This window comes from Lampris incognitus, chromosome 13 (assembly GCF_029633865.1).
Source record: "Lampris incognitus isolate fLamInc1 chromosome 13, fLamInc1.hap2, whole genome shotgun sequence".
Lineage (NCBI taxonomy): Eukaryota > Metazoa > Chordata > Actinopteri > Lampriformes > Lampridae > Lampris > Lampris incognitus.
Genome location: NC_079223.1, coordinates 29,909,628 through 29,937,498, shown reverse-complemented (window position 1 = coordinate 29,937,498; position 27,871 = coordinate 29,909,628). Strand labels below are relative to the sequence as shown.

Below are 27,871 nucleotides of genomic sequence, written 5' to 3'. Positions count from 1 at the left end.
CAGCAAACAACAGTTGGTCGTCCAGGATCACACCCAAATTCCTCGCAGTCCGAGTTGGTGCCTCTAAAGTGTTGTCAATGGTGATGGCCAGGTCTCTGTGCGGGCAACCTTTCCCTAGGAAGAACATCAGCTCTGTCTTGTCCAGATTGAGCTTCAGGTGGTGTGTCGCCATCCACTCCGAGATGTCAGTCAACCACGCAGCAATGTGTGTCTCTACTTGTGTGTCAAAGGGAGGAAAAGGCAAGATCAGCTGGGTGTCATCGGCATAACAATGGTAAGAGAAGTCATGAGAGTGAATAACAGAACCCAAGGATGTCGTGTACAGGGAGAAAAGGAGAGGACCCAGAATCGAACCCTGTGGAACGTCTGTAGTCAGTCTGCGAGGCTCCGACACATATCCCCTCCATATCACCTAGTAGGAGCGGGTGCCTTGGTAAGCAAGAGACAAAACACCACTGCAGTAACACACCACTGCACTTCTCTATTTTTCATTTATTTTAAGAATTAGGCCCAACATTTTGGCATTAGCAAGCCACATATTCAAACATAATGCAAGTGCAAAAGTTCTAACAAAATTTTGTACCGTCTTAACTTGTTGTGTAACACAATTGCTTTACTTTAAAACTTTAAACTTTAAAAATTACTAGAATGACCAAGGTGGTCATTTTGACAGTTTTGGATTGTCAAAGTTTAATAACTTTTTGGGGGGAAAAGATAAAGACCCGCCGCTCCATGAATGCTCCTAAAATTGCATATATTTGCATTGAAATTAGTTTTGGATCAATTGCACAAAAAAAGTGATCAGATCTATCTAAAACGATGATGAGCGGTCAAAATGACTGCATGTAATTTGCGCGCATCATGTCACTATTAATGATGTGTGTTGTTCGTGTCATTTGTTTTGCAATGTTCAGTTCTTTTTTTACATTTCACGTTTTACAGGCCTTGTTACATTTGTTAGATTAGCAGTATGTGTTTTCCATTTTGTTTTTCAGGTATTATTTCCAACATGTCTGTGTACAGCCACCATTTCAGATGCGCCATGACTACCACCGAGGCGTTGCAGTATTTGCAGTCGTTGGACAGCGGCGATTTTAAATTGTTTGAAAAAATAGTATTGTAACGATCACGGATGTGTAGATTCACTAGCCCATTGGCTAACGGGTCGGACCCTTTAGTCAGCTGATAAGCACAGTCCCCTGTGGTGCGGACGACCCAGGTTTGTGTCCCGCCTGTGGCAGATTCCTGGCGGCCCCCTGAATTTGCTACAGTATTAAAGTTGTTAAAATAATTTTTGGTGTCAGTCATTTCCTAAAAGACATACTAACATACGTATTGCATTAATATCTCAATTGGGTACTTACCATGACAGAATATAGAGTTTAAAAACCGGCAGTCATTTTGACCGCCCATGGTCATTTTCGGTAGGAGTTAAATCCCGGTCGTTGAAGGGTTAATAACACATGATCTCGTGAAAGGGGGAGCGTCTCGAACTGTGAAGCCCGTATCGAATGATTTGGAATTCGATCCAGTATTATCCCACCCCTAATAGAGTCAGATTCAGACAACTTTATTTATCCCAGAGGGCAATTCGGTTATGTAATAAAATCATCTCATATTCAGAAAATATCTAGTCAGAAATGGACAGCTGTCATATCTGCAGAAGATGCACTAGTAATGTCCCATGTCAGGATATTGTGTAGATATGACCAGTAACCATATTTGAAGTACAAAAATTAGTAATTTCTGCTATATGGCTATTTCAAAATATCACCAAAATTATTTTAAGTCATATCTGATGAGGATATACTAGTCACGTCCTATGTCAGGATATTTTATACAACGAATTCTGGGTCTACCCTGGGGTCTCCTCCCAGTTGGCCGTGCTTGGTAAACCTCCAAAGGAAGGCACCCAGGAGGCATCCTAATCAGATGCCCAAACCACCTCAACTGGTTCCTTTTGATGCGAAGGAGCAGCGGCTCCACTCTGAGCTCCCTCCGGATGTCCGTGCTCCTCACCCTATCTCTACGGCTGAGCCAGACACCCTATGGAGGAAACTAATTTCAGCTGCTTGTAGCCACGTCTCACCCTTTCGGTCACTACCCAAAGCTGATGACCACAGGTGAGGGTTGGAACGAAGATTGACTGGTAAATTGAGAGCTTGGCCTTTCGGCTCAACTCACTCTTCACCACAATGATCTGATACAACGTCTGCATTACTGCTAATGCTGCACCAATCCCCCTGTCAATATCCTGCTCCATCCTACCTTCATTCATGCACAAGACCCCGAGATACTTGAACTCCTTCACTTGAGGCAACAACTCATCCCCAACCCAGAGGGAGCAATCCACCATTTTCCGGTAGAGAACCATGGCTTCAGAATTGGAGGCGCTGACTCTCATCCTGGCAAATTCACCCTCAGCTACAAACCACTCCAGTGCGTGCTGGAGGTTGTGTTCTGATGAAGCCAACAAAACCACATCATCTGTGAAGAGCAGAGATGCAATTCTGAGGTTCCCAAAACGGACATACTCCTCACCTTGGCTGCGCCTTGAGATCCTGTCCATGACTATCACAAACAGACCGGAGACAAGGGACAACCTTGGCGGAGTCCGACACCCACCGAAAATTTGTTTGACTTTGTGCCGAGAATGCCAACACAGCTCTCACTTTGGTTATACAAGGACTGGATGACTTGTAGCAACTGCCCCAGTCCCCCATACTCCCACAGTACCCCCCACAGAGTGCCCTGGGGTACATGGTCATAAACCTTCTCCAAGTCCACAAAACACATGTAGACTGGCTGGTCAAACTCCCATGCCCCCCTCAGCATTTCTGCAAGGGTAAAGAGTTGGTCTGTTGTTCCACAGCCCGGACGGAACCTGCATTGTTTCTCCTGGATCTGAGGTTCAACAATTGGCCGGAGCCTCCTTTCCAGCACCCTATAGTACAGTGTTTCCGAACCCAGTCCTCAAGGAACCCTTATCCTGCAGATTTTCTTTGCAACCCTGAATAGGTACCTGTTTGTAGTTATTCAACCAATTAGCAATTAATAATGTCAGATGTTGCACACCTTGCATAATTAAGTGCTGTGAGATAATTGGTTGAGTAAATACAAGCAGGGCTACCTATGCAGGGTTACAATGAAAATCTGCAGGATAGGGGTTCCTTGAAGACTGAGTTGGGAAACGCTACTATAGTAGACTTTACCAGGGAGGCTGAGCAATTGAGCAATGTGGTGCCCCAATAATTGGAGCACACCCTCCGGTCCTCTTTTTTAAATATGGGAACCACCACCCCAGTCTGCCACTACACAGGTACTGTCCCCGACCTCCACGCGACACTGAAAAGGCGTGTCAGCCAAGACATCCCAACAATGTCCAGAGCCTTCAGCATCTCAGGGCGAATCGCATCCACACCCGGCGCTTGCCACTGAGGAGCTTTTTAACTTCCTCGGAGACCTCTGCCAGGGATATGGGTGGGGCTTCCCCCGAGTCTTCAGACTCTCCCTCCTTCACTGAGGACGTGTTAGCCGGGTTCAGGAGTTCCTCAAATTGTTCTTTCCACCACTCGACAGCATCCCCAGTCCAGGTCAACAGTTCCCCTCCCCAGCTGAATGCAGTCTGAGTCAAGCCCTTCTTCCCCTTCCTGAGTCACCAGATGGTTTGCCAGAACTTCCTTGAGGCCATCCGAAAGTCCTCCTCCATAGCCTCAAGGAAGTTCTGGCAAACCCGAGTTTTTGCTTCCGCGACCGCCGAAGCGGCAGCCCTTCTGGCCTCCCGGTACCTCTCTGCTGCTTCAGGAGACCCCTGGGCCAACCAAGTCCGAAAGGCTTCCTTCTTCAGCCTGGCAGCTTCCCTCACCGCTGGTGTCCACCAGCGGATTCTTAGGTTGCCGCCTCGACAGGCACCAATGACCTTATGACCACAGCTCCTGCCTGCCGCATCGGCTTTGAACATGGCCCACTCAGACTCCATGTCCCCAGCCTCCCTCAGAATACACGAGAACTTCTTCCACAGATGGGAGTTGAAGACCTCACAGAAAGGGGCCTCCGCCAGATGTTCCCAGTTCACCCTCACTACACGTTTGGGTTTGCCAGGTCTATCCAGCAGCCTTCCCTAACATCTGATCCAACTCAACACCAGGTGCTGATCAGTTGACAGCTCTGCGCCTATCTTCACCCGAATGTCCAAAACATCCGGCTGCAGATCTGATGACACGACCACAAAGTCTATCATCAATCTTTGGCCTAAGGTGTTCTGGTACCAAGTACAGTATGAACTACCTTATGTTCAAACATGTTGTTTGTTATGGCCAATCCATGACTCGCACAGAAGTCCAATAACAAGGCATCGCTTGGGTTCAGATTGGGTAGGCCGTTCCTCCCAATCACGCCCCTCCAGGTTTCTCCATCGTTGTCCATGTGAGCATAGAAGTCCCCCAGCAGAACTATAGAGGGTATGTGGGTGATGTCACAGATGCGGAACTCACAGTGGTCACGCAGCACTGAGTGGCAAAAAGACTGAGCGGCAGTGTTAACGTCCAGCTTGAATACAGTGAAAATGCATCTAAAATGGGAAGAGCTGTTGTGCAATAGAATGCACTAATAGATTTCACAAGAAATCGAAGTTATCTTTTTACAGACTCCCGAAAGATAAGGTAAAGAGAAACAAATGGATCGCTGCAATACGCAGAAACAACTGGAATCCAGGCACTGAATCATGGATTTGCTGTTCCCATTTTGTGTCAGGTAGGCTAACGTTAGGCTATGTTGGATTTTTGGGTAACGTTAAATGGTAAAATCATAAAGTCATATCCTGTATTGACTACTCATCAATTAAATATTTTGCATCTTTCATAAGTTTTTGTCAGCATATTTTTTAAAAAAATGTCCTTGTGTTGTGTTTTACAAACAAAGGGCAGCATGGTTGGCTTAACATTACAGTTTTCACAGTTGTAACTTAATAATATAAATAAATATTTGTACAAACCTGTCCACATATAACCAGAATGTTCATCGATGTCCTCGTCACTTTAATTTCACCAACAAATCCCGCCTCGAAGTAGGACCAAGCGTCAAGACTTTTGTATACCTTCAGGCTTTGCTTTGTATATTTACCTGGCATAGAAATCAAGTACATATACACTACCGTTCAAAAGTTTGGGATCACCCAAACAATTTTGTGTTTTCCATGAAAAGTCACACTTATTCACCACCATATGTTGTGAAATGAATAGAAAATAGAGTCAAGACATTGACATGGTTAGAAATAATGATTTGTATTTGAAATAAGATTTTTTTTACATCAAACTTTGCTTTCGTCAAAGAATCCTCCATTTGCAGCAATTACAGCATTGCAGACCTTTGGCATTCTAGCTGTTAATTTGTTGAGGTAATCTGGAGAAATTGCACCCCACGCATCCAGAAGCAGCTCCCACAAGTTGGATTGGTTGGATGGGCACTTCTTTGAGCAGATTGAGTTTCTGGAGCATCACATTTGTGGGGTCAATTAAACGCTCAAAATGGCCAGAAAAAGAGAACTTTCATCTGAAACTCGACAGTCTATTCTTGTTCTTAGAAATGAAGGCTATTCCATGCGAGAAATTGCTAAGAAATTGAAGATTTCCTACACCGGTGTGTACTACTCCCTTCAGAGGACAGCACAAACAGGCTCTAACCAGAGTAGAAAAAGAAGTGGGAGGCCGCGTTGCACAACTGAGCAAGAAGATAAGTACATTAGAGTCTCTAGTTTGAGAAACAGACGCCTCACAGGTCCCCAACTGGCATCTTCATTAAATAGTACCTGTTAGAGCCTGTTTGTGCTGTCCTCTGAAGGGAGTAGTACACACCGGTGTAGGAAATCTTCAATTTCTTAGCAATTTCTCGCATGGAATAGCCTTCATTTCTAAGAACAAGAATAGACTGTCGAGTTTCAGATGAAAGTTCTCTTTTTCTGGCCATTTTGAGCGTTTAATTGACCCCACAAATGTGATGCTCCAGAAACTCAATCTGCTCAAAGAAGTGCCCATCCAACCAATCCAACTTGTGGGAGCTGTTTCTGGAAGCGTGGGGTGCAATTTCTCCAGATTACCTCAACAAATTAACAGCTAGAATGCCAAAGGTCTGCAATGCTGTAATTGCTGCAAATGGAGGATTCTTTAACGAAAGCAAAGTTTGATGTAAAAAAAATCTTATTTCAAATAAAAATCATTATTTCTAACCTTGTCAATGTCTTGACTCTATTTTCTATTCATTTCACAACATATGGTGGTGAATAAGTGTGACTTTTCATGGAAAACACGAAATTGTTTGGGTGATCCCAAACTTTTGAACGGTAGTGTAAGTATCAGGAAACTCAATTTGTGGCCAAATGTTAATGTCCATGGACCACTGGTTATTTGGTAAGCTGTATGGGTCACTGTCAAGTCCAACTTTTAATTTAAGCAGATAATCTTGCGTTATAGTTCCGGTTTCACTGTTTCTCCTACTAGAAGCAGCCATGTTGCGGGATGTTTTGCCACTCACTGCGATTGAGGGGGTGTGTTCCAGTGGGAAAGTGACGTCAATGCATACCCTCTATAGAGTCCCGAGGCAGAGCCCTATTCAGGATGCCACCCAGAGACTCCAAGAAGGCCGGATACTCCAAACTGCTATTCGGTGTATAAGCACACGCAACAGTCACAACCTTCCCCCCAGCAACTTGCAGTCTTATAGAGGTGGCCCTCTCATTCCCCGGGGAGATCTCCAACATGGTGGCGCTCAACCAGGGACTTGTGAGTATCCCCACACCCACCCAGCGCCTGTCACCTTGGTCAACTACGGAAAAGTAATGAGTCCAGCCCCTCTCCAGGAGTTTGGTACCAGAGCCCATGCTATGTGCGAAGGTGAGCCCAGCTATATCTAGTTGGTACTGCTCCACCTCCCGCACCAGCTCAGGCTCCTTCCTTGCCAGAGAGGTGACATTCCACGTCCCAAGGACCAATCTGCGATGCCGGAAGTCGGTTGCCCCGGTCCCCACCTTTGCCTGCCGCCTGGCCTGCATTGCACCCTACCCCAATGCTCATCCCAACGTCTGGTGGGACCACGGGGTGGTGGCTCCATGTTATTTTTTCGGGCTGGGCCTGACTGGGCCCAATGGGCCAAGACCCAGCCACCAGACACTCACCGGTGAGCTCCCTTCCCATGTCTGGGGAGGTGTTTCCCCTTTTCCGGGTGAGGTGCTGTGACTCTGCTGGTGTAAATTCATTGGGTTTTTTGGGAATCACTCTTAGTTTGGCCCCTCCCCTGGGATCAATTTGCCTTGAGAGACCCTACCAGGAGCTATTGCCCCCGACAACACAACTCCCAGGATCACCGGGACACACAAACCCCTCCACCATGTTAAGGTGACAATTCTCAGAGGGGTTTATGGCTTTTAGATGATTTTAATCTCTTGTATTTTAAATGTGCTCTGTTTTTATTGTAAATCACTTTGTAACTATGTTTTGAAAAGTGTCTTATAAAGTTTATTATTATTATTATTGTTGTCTTTGTGTATGCTCAATGATCCAGGTAAGGAAATCACATAATGTATCAGTTCATCTGGATACAACGTTTATTGTGAGAAAAGTTTCACTCATCTAAGTAACCTCTTCTGTCTCAACTGACTGCAGGTATCCCCACCTGTATAAATAGAGGTCATCTATGTGAAGAGGGAAAGACCATCACTGAACCAAATGTGGGGCCTAAGAGTTACAATGAGAGTCTCACAATGCTGTTATTGCAACTATTCCCCAATCCTCTGTGACTAGGCCATTGAAACTCTAGTTAATGGTCAGGGCAATGTGCATATGAAACCGATCATTGGTTTCGGTCATTATTCCACTGTATTGTTTATAAGAGTGGGGATACCTGCAGTCAGTGAAGACTGGAGAGGTCACTTAGATGAGTGATGAAACGTTTCTCTCAGTAAACATTGTGTCCAGATGAACTGATTCACCTTTCTGTGATATTATCATTATGATTATTACTAGTCAGCATGTTGCCTGCCACTTTGAGGATGTGAACTTGTACACCATCTTGTCTTTGTCACATTCTTCATCACTGATGAAGTTGGCATCAGCACCTATTAAGTAAGCCAGGTCATCTGTTTTGAGAAGTTTGTCCCCAACCTTGACCTGCTTTTTTGAAGAGCTGTACAGTGGCTTGCAAAAGTATTCATACCCCTTGAACTTTTCCACATTTTGTCATGTTTCGACCACAAACATAAATATATTTTATTGGAATTTTATGTGAAAGACCAACACAAAGTGGCACACAATTGTGAAGTACAAAGAAAATTATACATGATTTAAAAAAAAATTTACAAACAAAAAACTGAAAAGTGCGGTGTGCAAAAGTATTCAGCCCCCCTGAGTCAATACTTTGTGGAACCGCCTTTTGCTGCAACTACAGCTGCAAGTCTTTTGGGGTATGTCTCTACCAGCTTTGCACATCTAGAGACTGAAATTTTTGCCCATTCTTCTTTTCAAAATAGCTCAAGCTCAGTCAGATTAGATGGAGAGCGTTTGTGAATGGCAGTTTTCCGATGTTGCCACAGATTCTCAATTGGATTTAGGTCTGGACTTTGACTGGGCCATTCTAACACATGAATATGTTTTGTTTTAAACCATTCCATTGTAGCCCTGGGTTTATGTTTAGGGTCGTTGTCCTGCTGGAAGATGAACCTCCGCCCCAGTCTCAAGTCTTTTGCAGACTCCAACAGGTTTTCTTCCAAGATTGCCCTGTATTTGGCTCCATCCATCTTCCCATCAACTCTGACCATCTTCCCTGTCCCTGCTGAAGAGAAGCACCCCCAGAGCATGATGCTGCCACCACCATGTTTGACAGTGGGGATGGTGTGTTCAGAGTGATGTGCAGTGTTAGTTTTCTGCCACACATAGCGTTTTGCATTTAGGCCAAAAAGTTCAATTTTGGTCTCATCTGACCAGAGCACCTTCTTCCACATGTTTGCTGTGTCCCCCACATGGCTTCTGGCAAACTGTAAACGGGACTTCTTATGGTTTTTTTTTAACAATGGCTTTCCTCTTGCCACTCTTCCATAAAGGCCAGATTTGTGCAGTGCACGACCAATAGTTGTCCTGTGGACAGATTCCCCCACCTGAGCTGTGGATCTCTGCAGTTCCTCCAGAGTCACCATGAGCCTCTTGGCTGCATCTCTGATCAGTGCTCTCCTTGTTCGGCCTGTAAGTTTAGGTGGACGGCTGTGTCTTGGTAGATTTGCAGTTGTGCCATACTCTTTCCATTTCCGGATGATGGATTGAACAGTGCTCCGTGAGATGTTCAAAGCTTGGGAAATCTTTTTATAGCCTAACCCTTCTTTAAACTTATCCACAACTTTATCCCTGACCTGTCTGGTGTGTTCCTTGGACTTCATGATGCTGTTTGCTCCCCAATATTCTCTTAACAAACCTCTGAGGCCGTCACAGAACAGCTGTATTTGTACTGAGATTAGATTACACACAGGTTGACTCTATTTAGTCATTAGGTCAACATTCGATCATTCAGCAATCATCAGGCAACTTCTGAAGGCAATTGGTTGCACTCAGAGAAAAGGGGGCTGAATACTTTTGCACACTGCACTTTTCATTTTTTTATTTGTAAAAAAAATTTAAAATCATGTGTCATTTTCTTTGTACTTCACAGTTGTGTGCCACTTTGTGTTGGTCTTTCACATAACATTCCAATAAAATATATTTATGTTTGTGGTCGTAACGTGACAAAATGTGGAAAAGTTCAAGGGGTATGAATACTTTTGCAAGCCACTGTAACACAGGAAGAGGGGTGAGTCTTAAAAAGTGACCAACAAAGCATTACATTATAAACAAGTTAATTTCAGACCTTTCCAAACCAAAATCCCAACTAGAATCTTAAAAAAAAATAGTAATAATAATTTCATCAAACATTTTATGCATGAAAAAAGTAATATTATTCTGGTCCAGCTGAGGCATTTGTTCAAGGTCAGGTATACATTATGAGTACACATCACAATGGCAGATATTCCTAATGAGTGATGATAATAATAATAATAATAAATCAATCTTATTTTGTGCTTTTCTAACACTCAAAAGTCGCTTTACAATAAATGGGGTAAAACACAATAACAGATAAACATAACACAGACATACAGGGGTGGATGGGGAGGGGGGCTACGAAAGGGAGAAGCAGCAGCCACACACGATGCCAGCAGTACTCTCCAACTTAAACAGATACAAAAGGGTAAGAAAAAAAAAACAGCACTGTGGACATGGGTTTTCTGTAGGAGTTTGCTCCCGTAGCCTATTCCTCTCCCGAGGTATCCACTAGGTAGTGGCACTATTTAACCCATAGCCAGGGGGCTGGTTTGTGGGCATCAGGGAATATCCACCCACCAGTTGGCCTGCGTACCGCACATCCAGGGGCCAGACCTCCTCTGAGTCCCTTGTAGTTCAGCCAGGGTCCAAGGTGTACCCAATTACCATGTGTCACCACAAGAAGGCACTACATAGGGCTTGCTGTTGGAGAGGCTATGTACTGGCAGGGAGAGACTTACACGCTCAGCTCTCCTGTTGGCATTTCTGCTAGCCAGCGGTGAAGGTTGAGAGTGAGATGTGACAGGCACAGAACACTACACCAGCACACTAGGCGCTTCACAACAACCTGACTTCTTACACAAGAATGTCAGACACATCCATCCAGGTTTGACATTTTTCAGTCATCCTGGTCCAACCCACACTGCAAAGTTACGTGACACTCGTTTCCAGTTCCTTTGGCTCAGTAGCTTTTACATGAGATATTTATTTGCAGACTTAAGGCTAACTGTGCGCTCACACCAAAAGGTTTGTGAGCAGCTCTTGGCGATCCGATTGTTGGCTACTCGCTGCCAGCCCATCACCAGGGAGTAGGTCGTTCAACTGGCCCTGGAGATATCCAGTTTGTTTGTGCCCTATATCAACTTTGTAGCAGAGCTACTCAATATGCCAGACATTAACCGTGACAAACATTATCAATTTAATTTCCCATTTATTATTTAGCAAGCAAAATGTGCCATGTTCAATCAATCAATCAATCAATCAAGTTGCATTTTATATAGCGCTTTTCTAGCTGCAACAGCCACTCAAAGCGCTTTACATTTCTGGTCAAATCTGAATTTCAGACACCTGTTACAATAGAGCACAAGCCATTTTCTGTACAATCGCTACCTATTTCATATGTGTAAGGCCACCGAAATGTGATTTACAATGATTAACTTATTCACACGTGTATTACAAACAGATTTGACATGGGCCGTTTGAGACTATTGACATTAAGCAGACCAGTGACAGACCTTAGTTGGTGTGCAGATAATGGATTGTCGACAGCAGTAGAATGGTCACCAAAAACTACAAAGTTATTTTCCTGCGCCTAACATTACCATTTCCATTATTACCAGATGGTAATGAATCAGAGCCTCTGAATAGCACACAGGCTTTGCATATTAACACAGCGGAATGAGTCTCGATGTTAACTGTTCCAATCGATTTAATCATTTCAGCGCATGCCAGGCTAACCACATGCATCAAAATCAGATGTCCCTCAACAAGTCAAACAGACTGGAGAATGGATGACGTTGCTGACTAGTGAGCCACTATTGCAACAGTGTTGTCAACCAGCGCTTGCTACCATCAACGCTTCCGTTGGCCTAACATGATATTCATCATCCTGTGACTTTACAACTATTTCATTCATAACTTGCTTGATTTTCTACTAACAAAAGATGTGGGATGAGTATCTTAACAATACGAATGGTTATTTCTCCCAAATTTACTGATTACACTGCGGCTGTATCCACGTGTCACGTTTTGTTGCGTAGTGGCTGGGCAGCTTGCTCACATACACTACCGTTCAAAAGTTTGGGATCACCCAAACAATTTTGTGTTTTCCATGAAAAGTCACACTTATTCACCACCATATGTTGTGAAATGAATAGAAAATAGAGTCAAGACATTGACAAGGTTAGAAATAATGATTTGTATTTGAAATAAGATTTTCTTTACATCAAACTTTGCTTTCGTCAAAGAATCCTCCATTTGCAGCAATTACAGCATTGCAGACCTTTGGCATTCTAGCTGTTAATTTGTTGAGGTAATCTGGAGAAATTGCACCCCACGCTTCCAGAAGCAGCTCCCACAAGTTGGATTGGTTGGATGGGCACTTCTTGTGTACCATACGGTCAAGCTGCTCCCATAACAGCTCAATGGGGTTCAGATCTGGTGACTGCGCTGGCCACTCCATTACCGATAGAATACCAGCTGCCTGCTTCTGCTCTAAATAGTTCTTGCACAATTTGGAGGTGTGTTTAGGGTCATTGTCCTGTTGTAGGATGAAATTGGCTCCAATCAAGCGCTGTCCACTAGGTATGGCATGGCGTTGCAAAATGGAGTGATAGCCTTCCTTATTCAGAATCCCTTTTACCCTGTACAAATCTCCCACCTTACCAGCACCAAAGCAACCCCAGACCATCACATTACCTCCACCATGCTTAACAGATGGCGTCAGGCATTCTTCCAGCATCTTTTCATTTGTTCTGCGTCTCACAAACGTTCTTCTTTGTGATCCAAACACCTCAAACTTGGATTCATCCGTCCACAACACTTTTTTCCAGTCTTCCTCTGTCCAATGTCTGTGTTCTTTTGCCCATCTTAATCTTTTTCTTTTATTGGTCAGTCTCAGATATGGCTTTTTCTTTGCCACTCTGCCCTGAAGCCCAGAATCCCGCAGCCGCCTCTTCACTGTAGATGTTGACACTGGTGTTTTGCGGGTACTATTTAATGAAGATGCCAGTTGGGGACCTGTGAGGCGTCTGTTTCTCAAACTAGAGACTCTAATGTACTTATCTTCTTGCTCAGTTGTGCAACGCGGCCTCCCACTTCTTTTTCTACTCTGGTTAGAGCCTGTTTGTGCTGTCCTCTGAAGGGAGTAGTACACACCGGTGTAGGAAATCTTCCAATTTCTTAGCAATTTCTCGCATGGAATAGCCTTCATTTCTAAGAACAAGAATAGACTGTCGAGTTTCAGATGAAAGTTATCTTTTTCTGGCCATTTTGAGCGTTTAATTGACCCCACAAATGTGATGCTCCAGAAACTCAATCTGCCCAAAGGAAGGTCAGTTTTGTAGCTTCTGTAACGAGCTAAACTGTTTTCAGATGTGTGAACATGATTGCACAAGGGTTTTCTAATCATCAATTAGCCTTCTGAGCCAATGAGCAAACACATTGTACCATTAGAACACTGGAGTGATAGTTGCTTGAAATGGGCCTCTATACACCTATGTAGATATTGCACCAAAAACCAGACATTTGCAGCTAGAATAGTCATTTACCACATTAGCAATGTATAGAGTGTATTTCTTTAAAGTTAAGACTAGTTTAAAGTTATCTTCATTGAACAGTACAGTGCTTTTCCTTCAAAAATATGGACATTTCAATGTGATCCCAAACTTTTGAACGGTAGTGTATATAAACTCAACGGCCTGTGTTGTTTAAAAACACAAGGCGAAACAAATAACAGCTCGATATCACATTAGCCAATATTTTATAGAGGTTGTTAATTACTTCCAAACAATACTTGTTTAATTTAAAATGGTCTTTATGTATGCTCAACAATCCAGGTAAGAAAATTTAAAAAAAAGGTTAAATCAGTTCGTCTGGAGACAACGTTTATTGACAGATACATTTCATCACTCAACTAAGTGACATCTTCGGTCTAAACTATGTAACTGTAGGTATCCCCACCCTTATAAACAAAAGTACAATACAGTTGCATAACGACCAAAACCAACAACCAGTTTCATATGCAGAAATGGATGTGACCATTAACTAGAGCTTCAAAGGCCATGTGTACTACCAACAGAGGAGTGGGCAATAGTTGCAATCACAGTATTGTAAGATGGCGAAAGATGTACCCCCCTCTCGGTTCAGGGATGGTCGTTCCCTCTTCACATAGATGGCCTCTTTGACTCCCCGTTCAAACCATCGTTCCTTCCCATCAAGGATGTGCACATCCTCATCCCTGAAAGAGTGGTCACCAGAGCCATGGGTGCAGACTGCGAACTCCTGGCCTGACACACCAGACCGACCCGTCGGCCAATGTCGTGCCGTCGGTGAGTGTCTGTGACCCTAGTTTTTGCGGTGTGTCCTGCACCGTCGGCACTAGTCGGGACCCCTGTCGGCAGCCTTTCGGCCAATTCAGCATGTTGAATCGGCAGAACCTGTCAGTGAGAGAGATCGCTCTGGCTGTTCAGCTTAGTGAATCAATGCAGAACATACATGCTAGTTGGCCGTTGGCTGTAGTCTTTGCGGTGTGTTCAAGTGCTACTTTTTGGCCCAAATGGCAGGCGACATGAGGCGACACGACAGTCTGCCTTCGATGCTTGGTGTGTCTGGGCCCTTAGCACTCCTGTGTTGTGCCATTCTTTCAATGGCCATCTTTCCATGTGTTATTTTACAATGCTGTGATTGCAACATTCCTGAGTCCTCTGTGGATAGGATACATGGCCATTGAAACTGTAGTTAAAGGTCACACCCATATTTGCTTATGAAACTGGTCGTTGGTTTCGGTCGTTATGCAACTGCATTGTACTGTATTGTTTATAAGGCGTGGGGATACCTGCAGTCAGTTTAGACTGAAGATGTCACTTAGTTGAGTGATGAAATGTATCTGTCAATATAAAGTATCCAGATGAGCTAATTCAACCTTCTTTGATTTTACAGTGGTGTTTTAATTTCAGCTGTTGTGCACATTGTAACTGAGCAAGAATCGAAAATTACTTGTGCGTGGAAACACACAAGTAATCTGATGTAATTTGCTCTCAGTACACAATGCAACAAACAAACGACAATGGATCATAAAGCTCTAGAAAACCAGAGAAAGCAACACCGAGTTTCATCTTCTTGTCAATATGGAACAAATATCTGATAGACAGTACATAGCAAAATGTTACAGGACAAAGAAAACCGAAGGGAAGAACATGTGAATTCCACAGAGAACGGACCTGGGACGGTCTGGGGTTCGAACCCAGGACCTTTTGCTGTGAGGCAACAGTGCTAACCACTGAACCACTTGTTCCCCTCCAGCTCGATCCTTTCACTTGATGTTAAATTTTCATATGCCCCTTTGCAGGCTCCTAGTGAATGAAAATAACAAGAAAAACACACAACACATTATGAACTCAAAATGAATAGTAAAGCAAGTGTTTTGCCTGTCTGTATAGATCTGCATAGCATGCCAAAAGGAATCAGTCATAATTAAGTATCTCAGCTCACCTCGCCGAACTCCTAGATCCTCAGAGGTGTCCAGTTCTAGCTAGCAGACTCCAAGCTTGTGCTAGTGCTGCTGTGACTCCGATGTGCCCATGGAGTCGTTTCATCCCTGGACATAGATCTGGACCTACTGCTTTTCTAGTTCAACATTTCTTCTTTTTTTTTTATTTTGGTCCCTTACAGCCAAAGCAGTTTCTGCAGACTTCACCGTGAATGGTATGCAGTCTGACTGCATTCAGGCTAAAAAGTGATGTTGGTTGCCACAGTGCAGAGCCAATGACTGCCACGGTGCAGACAACACAACCAATCATATTTCCCTTTTCAATTCAAATATGGCAGGAATTGTACATGGTCTATGCTAGTCTGGGCGTGAATTATGGAAATATTTTTCAAAGGTATATTTTCTGTATTTTCTCCATTGTGTTTATCTATGATTATAGATATATGCATGTGCACACACGTATGTGCACGTGCATGTGCATGTAATTCAGTTAAACACACTGAAGAAAACATAGAAAAACTGAAAAAAATATGTAGTCTATAATTTGCGCTTACGAGTCCAGACTGCATAAAATAACAGTACAATTCCCACCACATTTGAATTTGAAAATATATAATATCCTCTCTCTCTCTCCCTCTCTCTCTCTCTTTCTCTCTCTCTCTCTCTCTGATAGATTGGAAATATCTATCAGAATGGACTACTACCTCTATAAATGCAGTTATGAGTAACTCATTCTGTCGGGTAGGAAATATCTTTCTGAATGGACTAATACCTCTATAAATGTGGTTAAAAGTAGAGTAGCTCATAATGAGCACCCAACACGTCCACACACACACGCACACACACACACACACACACACACACACACACACACATTTATCACTTATCTTTTTTATTTTTTTATCCTACAAGCCCACACTTCATCAATAAAATGTAACCTATTTTTTGCATTTTAACCAAATGTAATTTTCGTTTCCATTTGTAGGGACAGATTTCAGACAGTCGTGATGTGCCCATCAGAGACAGATGTTGCACTGCACCTGAGGAGAATAACAGTGGTTGGACATTTCTCAATAGAAGATAGAAGACTGAGTACTAGTTCAAATTATTTTGTAATCAACCATTTACAGGGTCAGAAATTATCATCATACTGTCAATTTCATGTGAGACATATTACATGCAGCAGTGTACTTAAATGCATTTATAAAGAAGTACTGGAACCCTATCTTATCCTCTATTACTAGAAGCACCAATAAATCTTCTATAAATTTTCAGAATTCATATTTATAATATGCTGTAAAAAATGCAGATGAACCTACCAGATTTTCAAAACACATAAAGTAGATTGGCAACAAGATCATCAGCAGCTGTGAATGTGGCGGCCATTGCACTTAGTTTGCACACAACTCGCCAAAGGCTCAAGTTCAAAGTTGATGACAACACCAGGGCTAGCACTGATACATCGCAAGGCCCTGGGGTGATCTGTCACTACAGATCAAAATTCGAATGGCTGATGATACGGTAACTCAAAACTGCAACCAGTTTGCAGCTTTGGCCCTTGAGGAAAGGCTAGCAACACAAACTACTGCTGGTCCCATTGTATGAGGAAGTCGGGAGTGGCAGAGAAGTACGTAGGAGTGGTGCAGGATATGTGTTTAGCTGACGTAGGAAATCCCTGCTCAGCCCCACAGGACAACAAGCAACGGAATTCAGACACATTTCAAGCGCACTTCAATTTAACTATGAAAAACAAATTATGATTTTGATTTTGACAGGTTCCAGCAGAGAAGGCACTGATGGCCCTGACAGCCCACCACTACTTGAATGTGACATTGAACCAACAATTTTTGTTTAAAAAAAAAGTAAATTAAGTCCTTTTTAATCAAAATAGGAATTTATATTGAAACCCTTTTTTTTCCCCAGCTTGACCAGAACGTAGAAGAGAAGTTCAATCTGACATCTGATGTAGATTTCAACGGCATCAATTCACTAGTTTTGGGCAAAGTGCATGGTAAGTAAGGCTGCTGTAACAGGCGAACAAACAAATAGATGAATGAATAAATGGAACATAGTATACTGTAAGGATACATGAATGACAATTTGACTACTACTACTACTACTGCTTTCGGCTGCTTAGTTAAGGGGTCGCCACAGCGGCTCATCGGTTTCCATCACTTCCTGTCCTCTGCATCTTCTTCTGTCACACCAGTCATCTGCATGTCTTCCCTCACCACATCCATAAACTTCCTCTTTGGCCTTCCTCTTTTCCTCTTCCCTGGCAGCTCCATATTCAGCATCCTTCTCCCAATATACCCAGCATCTCTCTTCCACACGTCCAAACCATCTCAACCTCGCCTCTCTTGCTTTGTCTCTCAACCGTCCAACCTGAACTGTCCCTCTAATATACTCGTTCCTAATCTTGTCCTTCATAACTCACAATGAAAATCTTAGCATCTTCAACTCAGCCACCTCCAGTTCCGCCTCCTGTCTTTATATTAGTGCCACCATCTCCAAATCATATAACATAGCTGGTCTCACTATCATTTTGTAAACCCTCTCTCTAACTGTTGCTGGTACCCTTCTGTCGCAAATCACTCCTGACACTCTTCTCCATCAACTCCACCCGGTCTGTAGTCTCTTCTTCACCTCTCTTGCGCACTCCCCGTTAACTTTAAGTAGTTGACCCCAAGTATTTAAACTCATCTATCTTCATCACCTCTACTCCTTGCATCCTCATCATTCCATTGTCCCTCTCGTTCAGGCATATGTATTCCGACTGACTTTCGTTCCTCTTCTCTCCAGTGCATACTTGCACCTCTCCAGGCTCTCCTCAACCTGCTCCCTACTCTTGCTCCAGATCACAATGTCATCCACGAACATCATAGTTCATGGTAACTCCTGCCTGATCTTGTCCGTCAACCTGTCCATCACTACTGAAAACAAGAAAGGGCTCAGAGATGATCCTTGATGTAAACCCACCTCCACCTTGAACCCATCTTTCATTCCTACCACACACCTTACCACTGTCACACTGCCCCCATACATATCCTGCGCCACTCCTACATACTACATCTCTGCAACTCCTGACTTCCTCATACAATACCACACCTCCTCTCTCAGCACCCTGTCATATGCTTTCTCTAAATCCACAAAGACACAATGTAACTCCTTCTGGCCTTCTCTATACTTCTCCATCAACACTCTCAAAGCAAACATCTCATCTGTAATGAATGACAATTTGAAGCAAGATATAAATAAATAAAGAGATGCATAGATAAATACACACATACATACTGTAAATTCATTTATAAATACCACTCAAGACCACCCAATTGAAGATCACCCAAACAGAGTAAGCATCAAGTTGTTCTGGAGATTTCACTGAGTTGGGTAGGTGGACTCCATCAACAGCTTATTTGTGTAAAACAACATCCAGAAACAGAAAAACTTTAAATATATCTTGTAGCTCCTACCAACTTGATTAAAGTATTGTTCAGATTTTGACAGATGCTTTGTTTTCATGAAGTCATTTGTATAAAATTTTGAGATTTCAAATTAAAAAAACAAAAACAACAGAAATGCCATATTTGGAAAACGCTAATTATCACAAAGAAACTTTTCATGCTGGCTTAAAGTCGAAAAGACATGTTGATAATGAGTTTATATAATAGAGCATAGGATTTTTTTTAACTTTATTTAATTTCAGCCCTGTGATGGTCTGACGGCCTGTCCAGGGTGTCTCCCCACCTGCCGCCCTATGACTGCTGAGATAGGCTCCAGCATCCCCGCGACCCTGAGAGCAGGATAAGCGGTTCAGATAATGGATGGATGGATATTTAATTTCAACTAATCATTGTCAGCCCTTCTTCATTTTCTCTTAAAAGTCTCTGATGGCAGGGCGTCCGGGTGGCGTGGCAGTCTATTCCGTTGCCTACCAACATGGGGATCATTGGTTCAAATCCCCTTGTTACCTCCGGCTTGGTAGGGCATCCCTACAGACATAATTGGCTGTGTTTGTGGGTGGGAAGCTGGATGTGGTTATGTGTCCTGGTTCCTGCACTAGCGCATCCTCTGGTCGGTCGGGGCGCCTGTTGGGGGGGAGAGCTGGGGGGAATAGCATGATCCTCCCACGCACTACGTCCCCCTGGTGAAACTCCCCATTGTCAGATGAAAGGAAGCTACTGGCGACTCCACATGTATCGGAGGAGGCATGCGGTAGTCTGCAGCCCTCCCTGGATCGGCAGAGGGGGTGGAGCAGTGACTGGGATGGCTTGGAAAATAGGGTTATTGGCCGAGTACAGTTTGAGAGAAAAGGGGGGGGGGGGCAAAAAAAAAAGTCTGATGGCAGCTTAGTATTGTGCACTGTAAACCGGAAGGTTATGCATTCACCTGATATCAGCCAAAGTAAACAAACCTTACAGAATTTGGATTTCGTTTTTTTTTTCAACTTAAAAAAAAAGGGAAGAAACATGGCTAATGAGGCATTGTTCATTCAAGTTGACTGAATAGTCATTTTCTTAGGAGGTTTCAGGTTCAAATAGCCATCTCACATTCAAACATCATGTTTAGGGTCAGCAAAGAAGAAATGTCCCATCCTCCCTCAGCAGTTACCCTGATGGTAAATGCAACTTTACCCTAAGATACTCCTGCAAAGCTGCACACTGGCCAACAGTAGGTGTGTGGTCATGCTGTGTCATATAAAACCAGGTTTCTGCTTTACATAAAAGCTACTTAGTTTAAAGGCCGCTGTAAGAAAAATAAATCTTGCAGGTTTGAAATTGCAGTTGTCAGCAATGTAATTCCCAAATATTTTTCAATTAATTGGGAAGCCATACAGACCCATCCAGTGCAATGACTTATAAGCTTTAGCTTGTGTGGGGTCAACCTAAACCCAGGAGCAAGCCTGATTGTTTTTGTTTGTTTTTTTGGGGGGGGGGGTTCCCCCTTTTTCCTTTTATTATTTTTTATTGTTGTTTTATATAGATAAATCATGAATGATGTAAAATTCACTAAAAACTTCCTCTTATTCTTTCTCTTTGTCACACTATTTTCTCTCTCTCATTCTCAGTCTTGCTTTCTCCCCTCTGTATCAGTCTGACACCTCACCTCTCATCATTCCCCCTCTCTTTTAATGTTACTCTACCCTTATTTCTCTCTGTAATTGGGCTTACATTTATCTGTCACTTCCTTTTTTCTTGTTGCACTTTGTTCCCTCTCTAACTGGCCCCAGTGTATGTCTCTCTCTCTGTCCAGAATCTGATGTGTTGGATCCAGATGTGGCCCAATTGGCCAGTTTGGGTTTCACTGGTTGTCTGTCAGCTGTCCGGTTTAACACCATCAACCCTCTGAAAGCTGCTCTGCTCCACCCTGACACCAGTTCTGTCATCATCACTGGCCCATTGGCCCAATCCCACTGTGGCTCCTCCTCTCCAGCCAATCCCTATTCATCAGAAACCACACATCACCAATCAGGTGAGACAGAGGCGAGGACGAGTTTGTCGATTTGGTTTGTTATGGGCAGACTGGTGTGACTGTTAAAGAGTAACTCCATGCTTATTCTCTTATTTTAGTGTTATATTTCTTTGCTGTTCACTTATGATTATTCATATTGTCTGCAGTTGAACACAAATGTATTCATCTTTCAAAGTGTGGCTCAATTCTCCTTCTAAAAGTCCTAGGTTAGATCCATGCCCTTATGGAAGGAGGTTTCATGTTCTGTCCATTTTCAGGTTGGTTTAATCCAATTACTGTGGTTCCCTTCTACAGTCCAAAGACATTCGTGTAACATGAATTAAAAACCCTGCGCCTGAAATGGATTGGTAACCTGGGTAGATGTGAGGTTGTGTGTCATCATGTGGTCGTGCGTGGAGCGTGGAGCTCTTCTGTCATTTTTGATTTTGTTCTGTGTGACAACGAGGTCTCTCCACCTGAATGACCTGCCCATCGAGTACCTACACCCACCTCTTCGTCAACCATGTGATGACACTTTGGTCGATTGGGTGGTAAAATTGGAGGAGAGAGGGACATTTTATTTACATATTTTTCCCCAGTGGTCATAATACCACTGCTGAGTGCTGCAGCACAGGAGTCTTTTGGAGGAGTGCTGCGGAGTTTAGCAACCCCTCTGGCCTTGACTAATGTTACTGTAATTTTGCTCTGTTTTATGTCACTCCGTTCTTTCTCCGCACCTTTTGTCTTTTTTTTGTCTCCATCTACTTGTTCACCTTTCATTCTTCTAACCGAACCTCTCTGTATTCTGCTCCCTCCCCTCTGGCTCCAGTGCTTCTCTTCACTTCCTTTTTCCATCACTTCTCTGACTTTGTGTCCTCCAATATTTCTGTCACAGCCTCACAATTTTGTCTCCGTTGACTCTCTTCTTTTCTTTCTTTCTTTCTTTCTTTCTTTCTTTCTTTCTTTCTTTCTTTCTTTCTTTCTTTCTTTCTTTCTTTCTTTCTTTCTTTCTTTCTCTCTCTCTCTCTCTCTCTCTCTCTCTCTCTCTCTCTCTCTCTCTCTCTCTCTCTGTATCTCTCTCTCCCTCTCTCACTCTGCCCAAGACAAGTCTGGTTCAATGGGTACAGGTCAACCCTTAGTCAATGCCATCAGGAGTGACTCGGGTCTAATTGGAGGTACAGTAACAGAAGAATGTCTTTTCTTGTTACACTGTCATGGCCCCAGAACTTAGTATTGGTTACTAATTATGCATATTTCTTTATCACTTTTTTTACTTTCTGTTGAAAAATGCTATATAGATAAAAGTATTCTCACTGATATTCTTAATGTTATTATCTCAACCCAATGAGCTTATGATTTTTGTGAGCAGGTGGGCATGTGCAACAGAACAGCCGATTATGTTTTGGTGGTGAAAATCTGTCTTTCATTTAACACTTTTCAGGGGAGAAAAAATCCATTTCGAAATAAATGGCAGAATGATCCCCTAGAGTAGAGAGGTCTGATGTCTGCATTCGTAATACCATTTTTAACCACTGTAACCACCTTGCCAAAACTTTCAGCCAACTCGTGATTTTCCTAAGGAATTCACGTTCTAGTTATTACCTCCTTGGCCAAGGTTATACCTGGAAAGTGTGGGTGTGGGATGTCTACAGGGAGGAACCGTTGTTCAGAACAAGGCTCTTGTTAATATCGTTAGCTTTATTTGTTTTCTTATTGTTTTTTTATTCGATGTGAAGCAGACCACAGAGCTGGAAATGAACTCACTTACTGATTAACCCACTCATTCACATAGACACCGACAGCTAGTCCATTTCAGTGGGGGGGGGGTCAAAAAATCGATAGCGTGTGTTCAGTGAAGCTTGAGAGGGTTGAAAACGAAAACAAATTATAGATAAAAAAAAAACAATTTCAAGCATGACATAAATGCATGCATAGATGGCTTTCTACTCGTGAAACATTGCCTGCTGAACACAGATAGTATAAGGCTCTGTGTCCAGCAGGGACCTCTTACACAGAAATACCGCTAACGCTGAAAGTGAGCACTCGGATAACATGGTGTGATAGGAGTAGACACTCGGTAGTTGTTGCTACACAATTAGAAAAGTGTCACGATGGGGGTGTCCGGGTAGCGTAGCAGTCTATTCCATTGCCTACCAACACGGGGATCGCCAGTTCGAATCCCAGTGTTACCTCCGGCTTGGTCGGGCATCCCTACGGACACATTTGGCCGTGTCTGCGGGTGGGAAGCCGGATGTGGGTATGTGTGCTGGTCGCTGCACTAGCGCCTCTTCTGGTCGGTCAGGGGGAGGGGGAACTGGGGGGAATAGCGTGATCCTCCCATGTGCCATGTCCCCCTGGTGAAACTCCCCATTATCAGGTGAAAAGAAGCGGCTGGTGACTCCACATGTATCTGAGGAGGCATGTGGTAGTCTAAGCCCTCCCCGGATCGGCAGAGGGGGTGGAGCGGCGATCGCAATGGCTTGGAAGAGTAGGGTAATTGGCCGGGTACAATTGGGGAGAAAAGGAGGGGGTAAAAAAAAAGGAAAAGTGAAAAGTGTCACGACAAAAGAAATATTCATCCTAGTTTTTCTTTTTACTTACATTGTGTGCGAACTAAAACATCATGATTCGGATATGTTATGCATTTTCTAGTGGTTTACCTTCAAAGATTTTGGTCATCTCAAGATCAGTTTTGTTTTGGTTTTTTGGGGTTTTTTTGTACAGAACAATCTGTACTTTGTAATTATTATATAACGTTTATTCATCCCAACTCAGCATATTTCCCACCAAGATGCATATTGTTTCGTCTGCACTTACCTACGGCAAAAGGTTGCACCAGTATTTCTGGAGAAAGTTTCTTCAGGCGAGTTTTGGGCGAGATTGCCCTGCATACAGAAACAGTGATTCACTTCCAGGGGAGGCTAATGTCCACACCACAAACACATCTGACTGCTGTTTCATAAATCAATCCATCAATTATTTTGTTTGGACACCAAGTGCTGCATCGTAATTGGACCAAATCAGTTGGTAGCCCTGCAGTTTACTGAGTTGATTTGGTGAAGCTCCTGTGGTAGTCACCGTTGAAATTATCAGCAGTTGTATCTCCTCTGCAGCTGTGCTTTACAGAATGGAAAATTTTAACTTGACCCCTAAGAGTAAGGTTCAGCTTTCTAATGAAATCAAACTATGTGGAGGCCAAAATGACAGACGTAGGGAAATAAACAACAAAGTTTCTGTTTTCCACTGTTTCTTGAATCAGTTACCTCCCCGCTGCTAATGTTGACAACACTTCTTATCAGAAGCTGACAAAATTGCTCCATACCACCAGCAAAAATCACAAGGTCTGCAGTAACTTTAAATGTCTCTGGTTTGCAGGTGTGATAGCGGTGGTGATATTTGTGACTGTGTCTGCACTAGCGATAATGGCCAGATTCCTGTACAGGAGGAAAGGGACGTTTCAGAGCCAGGAAGTAATGACGGTCAAAGCAGACGACACCGCAGAGCTGCCTTTCAACAGCCAGGCTGGCTCACAGAAAGTTCTGAGTGAGAACCAGAAGGAGTATTTCATATAGGTGGAAAGACTTGGTGGAGTTGGAGTGGAGAGAACAGTTGAGGGAAAAGTCCTGCAATGTCGCTGTGCTTAACATAGCACGCAGAAAATCTCACCCGATGGCAAGACGAAGGAAGAGCAGTCAATAAATGTTCCCCCTCCCTTTGTGGTTGTATTTTTGTAAATAGTATTTGATCTGGATGAAATGTAAAGTGTTGATCTTCAAAAGTGTTGACACTGTCAGATGAACAATTGTAAATATCTGAAAATGTAGATCTTACATTGATGTCTTTATAAGAATGTCCATCAAACATTTTCTGTAATATTGAGATGTTACATATGATTAAAGGAGGAGTCAATATTTCTCATGCAGTGGGGAAGTTTGCTTCATGGATATTGGAGATGTCTGGCCCATTCCTGTGTAATCAGTTTCAAGACTGCTCTGTCTGTCTGTCTGTGCATCTGTAAGTGTGTGTGTCTTTTTTCTTTCCTTCTTTCTCAGCTATTTGTGGTCTGAGCAAATAGATTTTTTGTTTCTTTAGAATTCAATGTCTGACTTTTCTATTCCATGCAACTCCCTCCTACCAGGAGCAACAGTTGGCAAAGGTCTCAATTTGAAGCTTTCTCGACTGTCTGAGAGCGGCAGAGCTGTTAAGACTGCACCACAGACAGACCACACAGCCAGCCAGCCAGCCAGTCAATCTGTCTCCTCCACTCACTCCAGACGGAGGTATTTAATGGACCTCTCGAACGCTAATCTGTTCGTCTGAAAGGAGAACCGATTAGCGTTCGAGAGGTCCACACAAAACAACACCCATACAGCACAATCTCCCGTGGCAACCAGATAACCGCTAGGCTGCTGCAAACATGGCTCCACCCCGGAAACCCTAAGCAATGCCTACGTCAGCACTCTGAATGTCCACCTTAAAGGAGCAGCAGCCCCTGGTGAATCTACCCTCATTTGTGTATCGCCACAATATTGTAACGTGCATGGATAAGTAGACACGTTGGTCCTTGACTAATGGGTCGGACCCTTTAGTCGACTGGTTAACGTTGTCGCTTGCGGTGCAGGAGATACGGGTTCGCGTCCCGGTTGTGGCGACGGTATCTCAGACTGCCCCCCGAATTCGCTACAATATCATATTTACCGTAGTGCTGAATAATCATAACGTCAGCGAGTTTGAGTAACTTGCCTTACAAACATCATAATTGAGCACGTACGGGTATTTTGGTTACCAACAACATTCAGTTAGACGAATTTTAAAAAGTCGGTGCTTTATTAAGTGATTGTTTAGTATTGTAACGTGCATGGGTAAGTAGACACGTTGGCCGCTGGCTAACGGATTGGACCCTTTAGTCAACTGGTTAACGTTCTCGCTTGCGGACCGGGAGATATGGGTTCGTGCCTCGCCTGTGGCGACGGTCTTCCGTACTGACCCCCGAATTCGCTACAGTAACTTTCCTTTCAGTGAGAGGATTTTTGTCCCTATGATGAATAGTTTGACGTGACATCAATCTGTCTGACTCAGAGCCACAGCTTTTGTGAGACTTTTTTTCGGCTCTTCACAGCGACAGTCTTTATGCTCTATCCACTGCAAGACCATTCCTTTGTTTCTTCTAATACCTGGAAAAAGCAGCAGAGTTTACAGGGTTCGACAACAGGTAACAGTCCCCCAGCTCGATCCAGCTGGTATCTTTTCTCCGATGAATGAAACTGAAACACCAACCGCGTAGCCGCGGGTGTGCCTGGATGTGCCTGTGCCATCTAAATCTCACGCTGATACACCCGAATCATAAAAAATGTATGAGTTAGCTGCAAAAATTAAACTTAATATGTTTTCTTGTTTTTTCTTGCACCTGTGGAGTTAGAAAACAACGAGACAGGAGACGTGAGAGTAGACGTAGTCGAGGTAGTTTACTAGCTCCAACTTTACATGTCATATATTCGACAACGACACTGAACTCTCTGGACCGGAAGCGGAAGTGCATTCTCTCTTAGGTGAATGTCTCTAGTTATATAGATGTGGGTCACCACACAGGCCCCCCCAGAATTCACCCACACAAAACAATGCAAAACAGCAAAAGCGCAACTCATGAACATAAAAATAGACTCTACAACAGAACAGTCAATGACATAGTGCAAAGTCACGGGGAAAACAAGTGACAAGTCGGGGGGTGGACCCTGCGGCCATAACGGCTGCGCTTCACAGGAGGGGAAACAGATGGGGCCGAAACCCGGGCCATAGGCGGGGCCGAAGCAGGAACAGAGGCAGGTGCCGGGGCCGACCTAGGAGGGCGTCCCCGCCGCGGGGGTAGGGCCAATTGCATTGGCTCCCCAATGTCCAAGTGAGCAGGCTTGAGACGGTCTATAGCGACCCGCTCCGGCCTGCCCCCCATGTCCACCACAAAGTTCTTATCCCCCGCCTCCAGGACGCGGAAGGGCCCGTCGTATGGGGGCTGCAGCGGGGACCGATGGCTGTCGTGCCTAATGAAGACGTACCTCGCCGATGGCAGATCCTTGGGGACGTAGGACCGGGGGAGGCAGTGTTGAGACATCGGAACGGGAGCGAAGGCACCGGCAGCGCTCCGGGACGCACTGAGGTGAGAGGCGGCCGACCAGGGAGTCGTAGCATCCGGAAGAAACTCCCCCGGAACTCGCAGGGGCTGGCCATACACCAGCTCAGCGGAGGAGGTCTGGAGGTCTTCCTTCGGGGCCGAACGCAGGCCGAGCATGACCCATGGGAGCCGGTCCATCCAGTCGCAGCCAGTGAGGCTTGCCCGCAGAGCGGCTTTCATGTCCCGATGGAACCGCTCACAAAGTCCGTTGCTCTGCGGGTTGTACGCCGTAGTGCGGTGGATCTTCATCCCCAGGTGCTCAGCGACCGCCGTCCAGAGCTCCGAGGTAAACTGGGAGCCCCGGTCGCTCGTGATGTCACCCGGTGTGCCGAAACGGGCCACCCAGCAGCCGATGAACGCCCGTGCTACCTCTGCTGCCGTCGTGGAGGACAAGGGAATAGCCTCTGGCCACCTGGTGGCCCTGTCCACAATAGTGAGGAGGAACGTATAACCACGGGAGGGGGGCAGGGGACCCACCAGGTCAACATTGACGTGGTCAAACCGCCTCTCTGGAACCACAAACGGCGCCAAAGGGGCCTTGGTATGGCGGTGCACCTTGGCGCGTTGGCACGCCACACAAGAGCCGGCCCAGGCTCTAACATCCTTACGGAGCCCAGGCCAAACAAACTTGACGCTCACCAATTTGGTCGAGGCCTTCACTCCCGGGTGGGAAAGGCCGTGGACGGTGTCGAAAACTCGGCGCCGCCAGGAAGTAGGCACCAGGGGGCGCGGTTGACCGGTGGAGATGTCACAGAGGAGGGTGGTGTTGGCCGCATCGAACGTCACGTCCTCCAGCCGTAGCGCCGTAGGGGTCGACCGGTAGTCTTGAACGGTCGCGTCCTTGGCTTGGTCCGCTGCCATAGCGGCGTAGTCGAGTCCCAAGTGAACGGCGTTAACAACCGCCCGTGAAAGGCAGTCGGCGACGGAGTTATC

General features: G+C 44.5%; 1 protein-coding gene across 1 annotated transcript in view; it reads left to right on the top strand.

Annotated features, from left to right (window-relative positions):
* The window catches only part of LOC130123240 (contactin-associated protein-like 5), a 149,073-nt gene extending 124,729 nt beyond the window's left edge, over positions 1 to 24,344 (top strand). The window contains exons 20-23 of the mRNA XM_056292381.1: positions 17,245 to 17,332; positions 20,575 to 20,793; positions 21,876 to 21,947; positions 24,148 to 24,344. Coding sequence (XP_056148356.1) covers positions 17,245 to 17,332; positions 20,575 to 20,793; positions 21,876 to 21,947; positions 24,148 to 24,344 — 576 coding nt within the window. The remainder of the gene's footprint in view (positions 1 to 17,244; positions 17,333 to 20,574; positions 20,794 to 21,875; positions 21,948 to 24,147) is intronic.
* Positions 24,345 to 27,871: the final 3,527 nt, after the last annotated feature.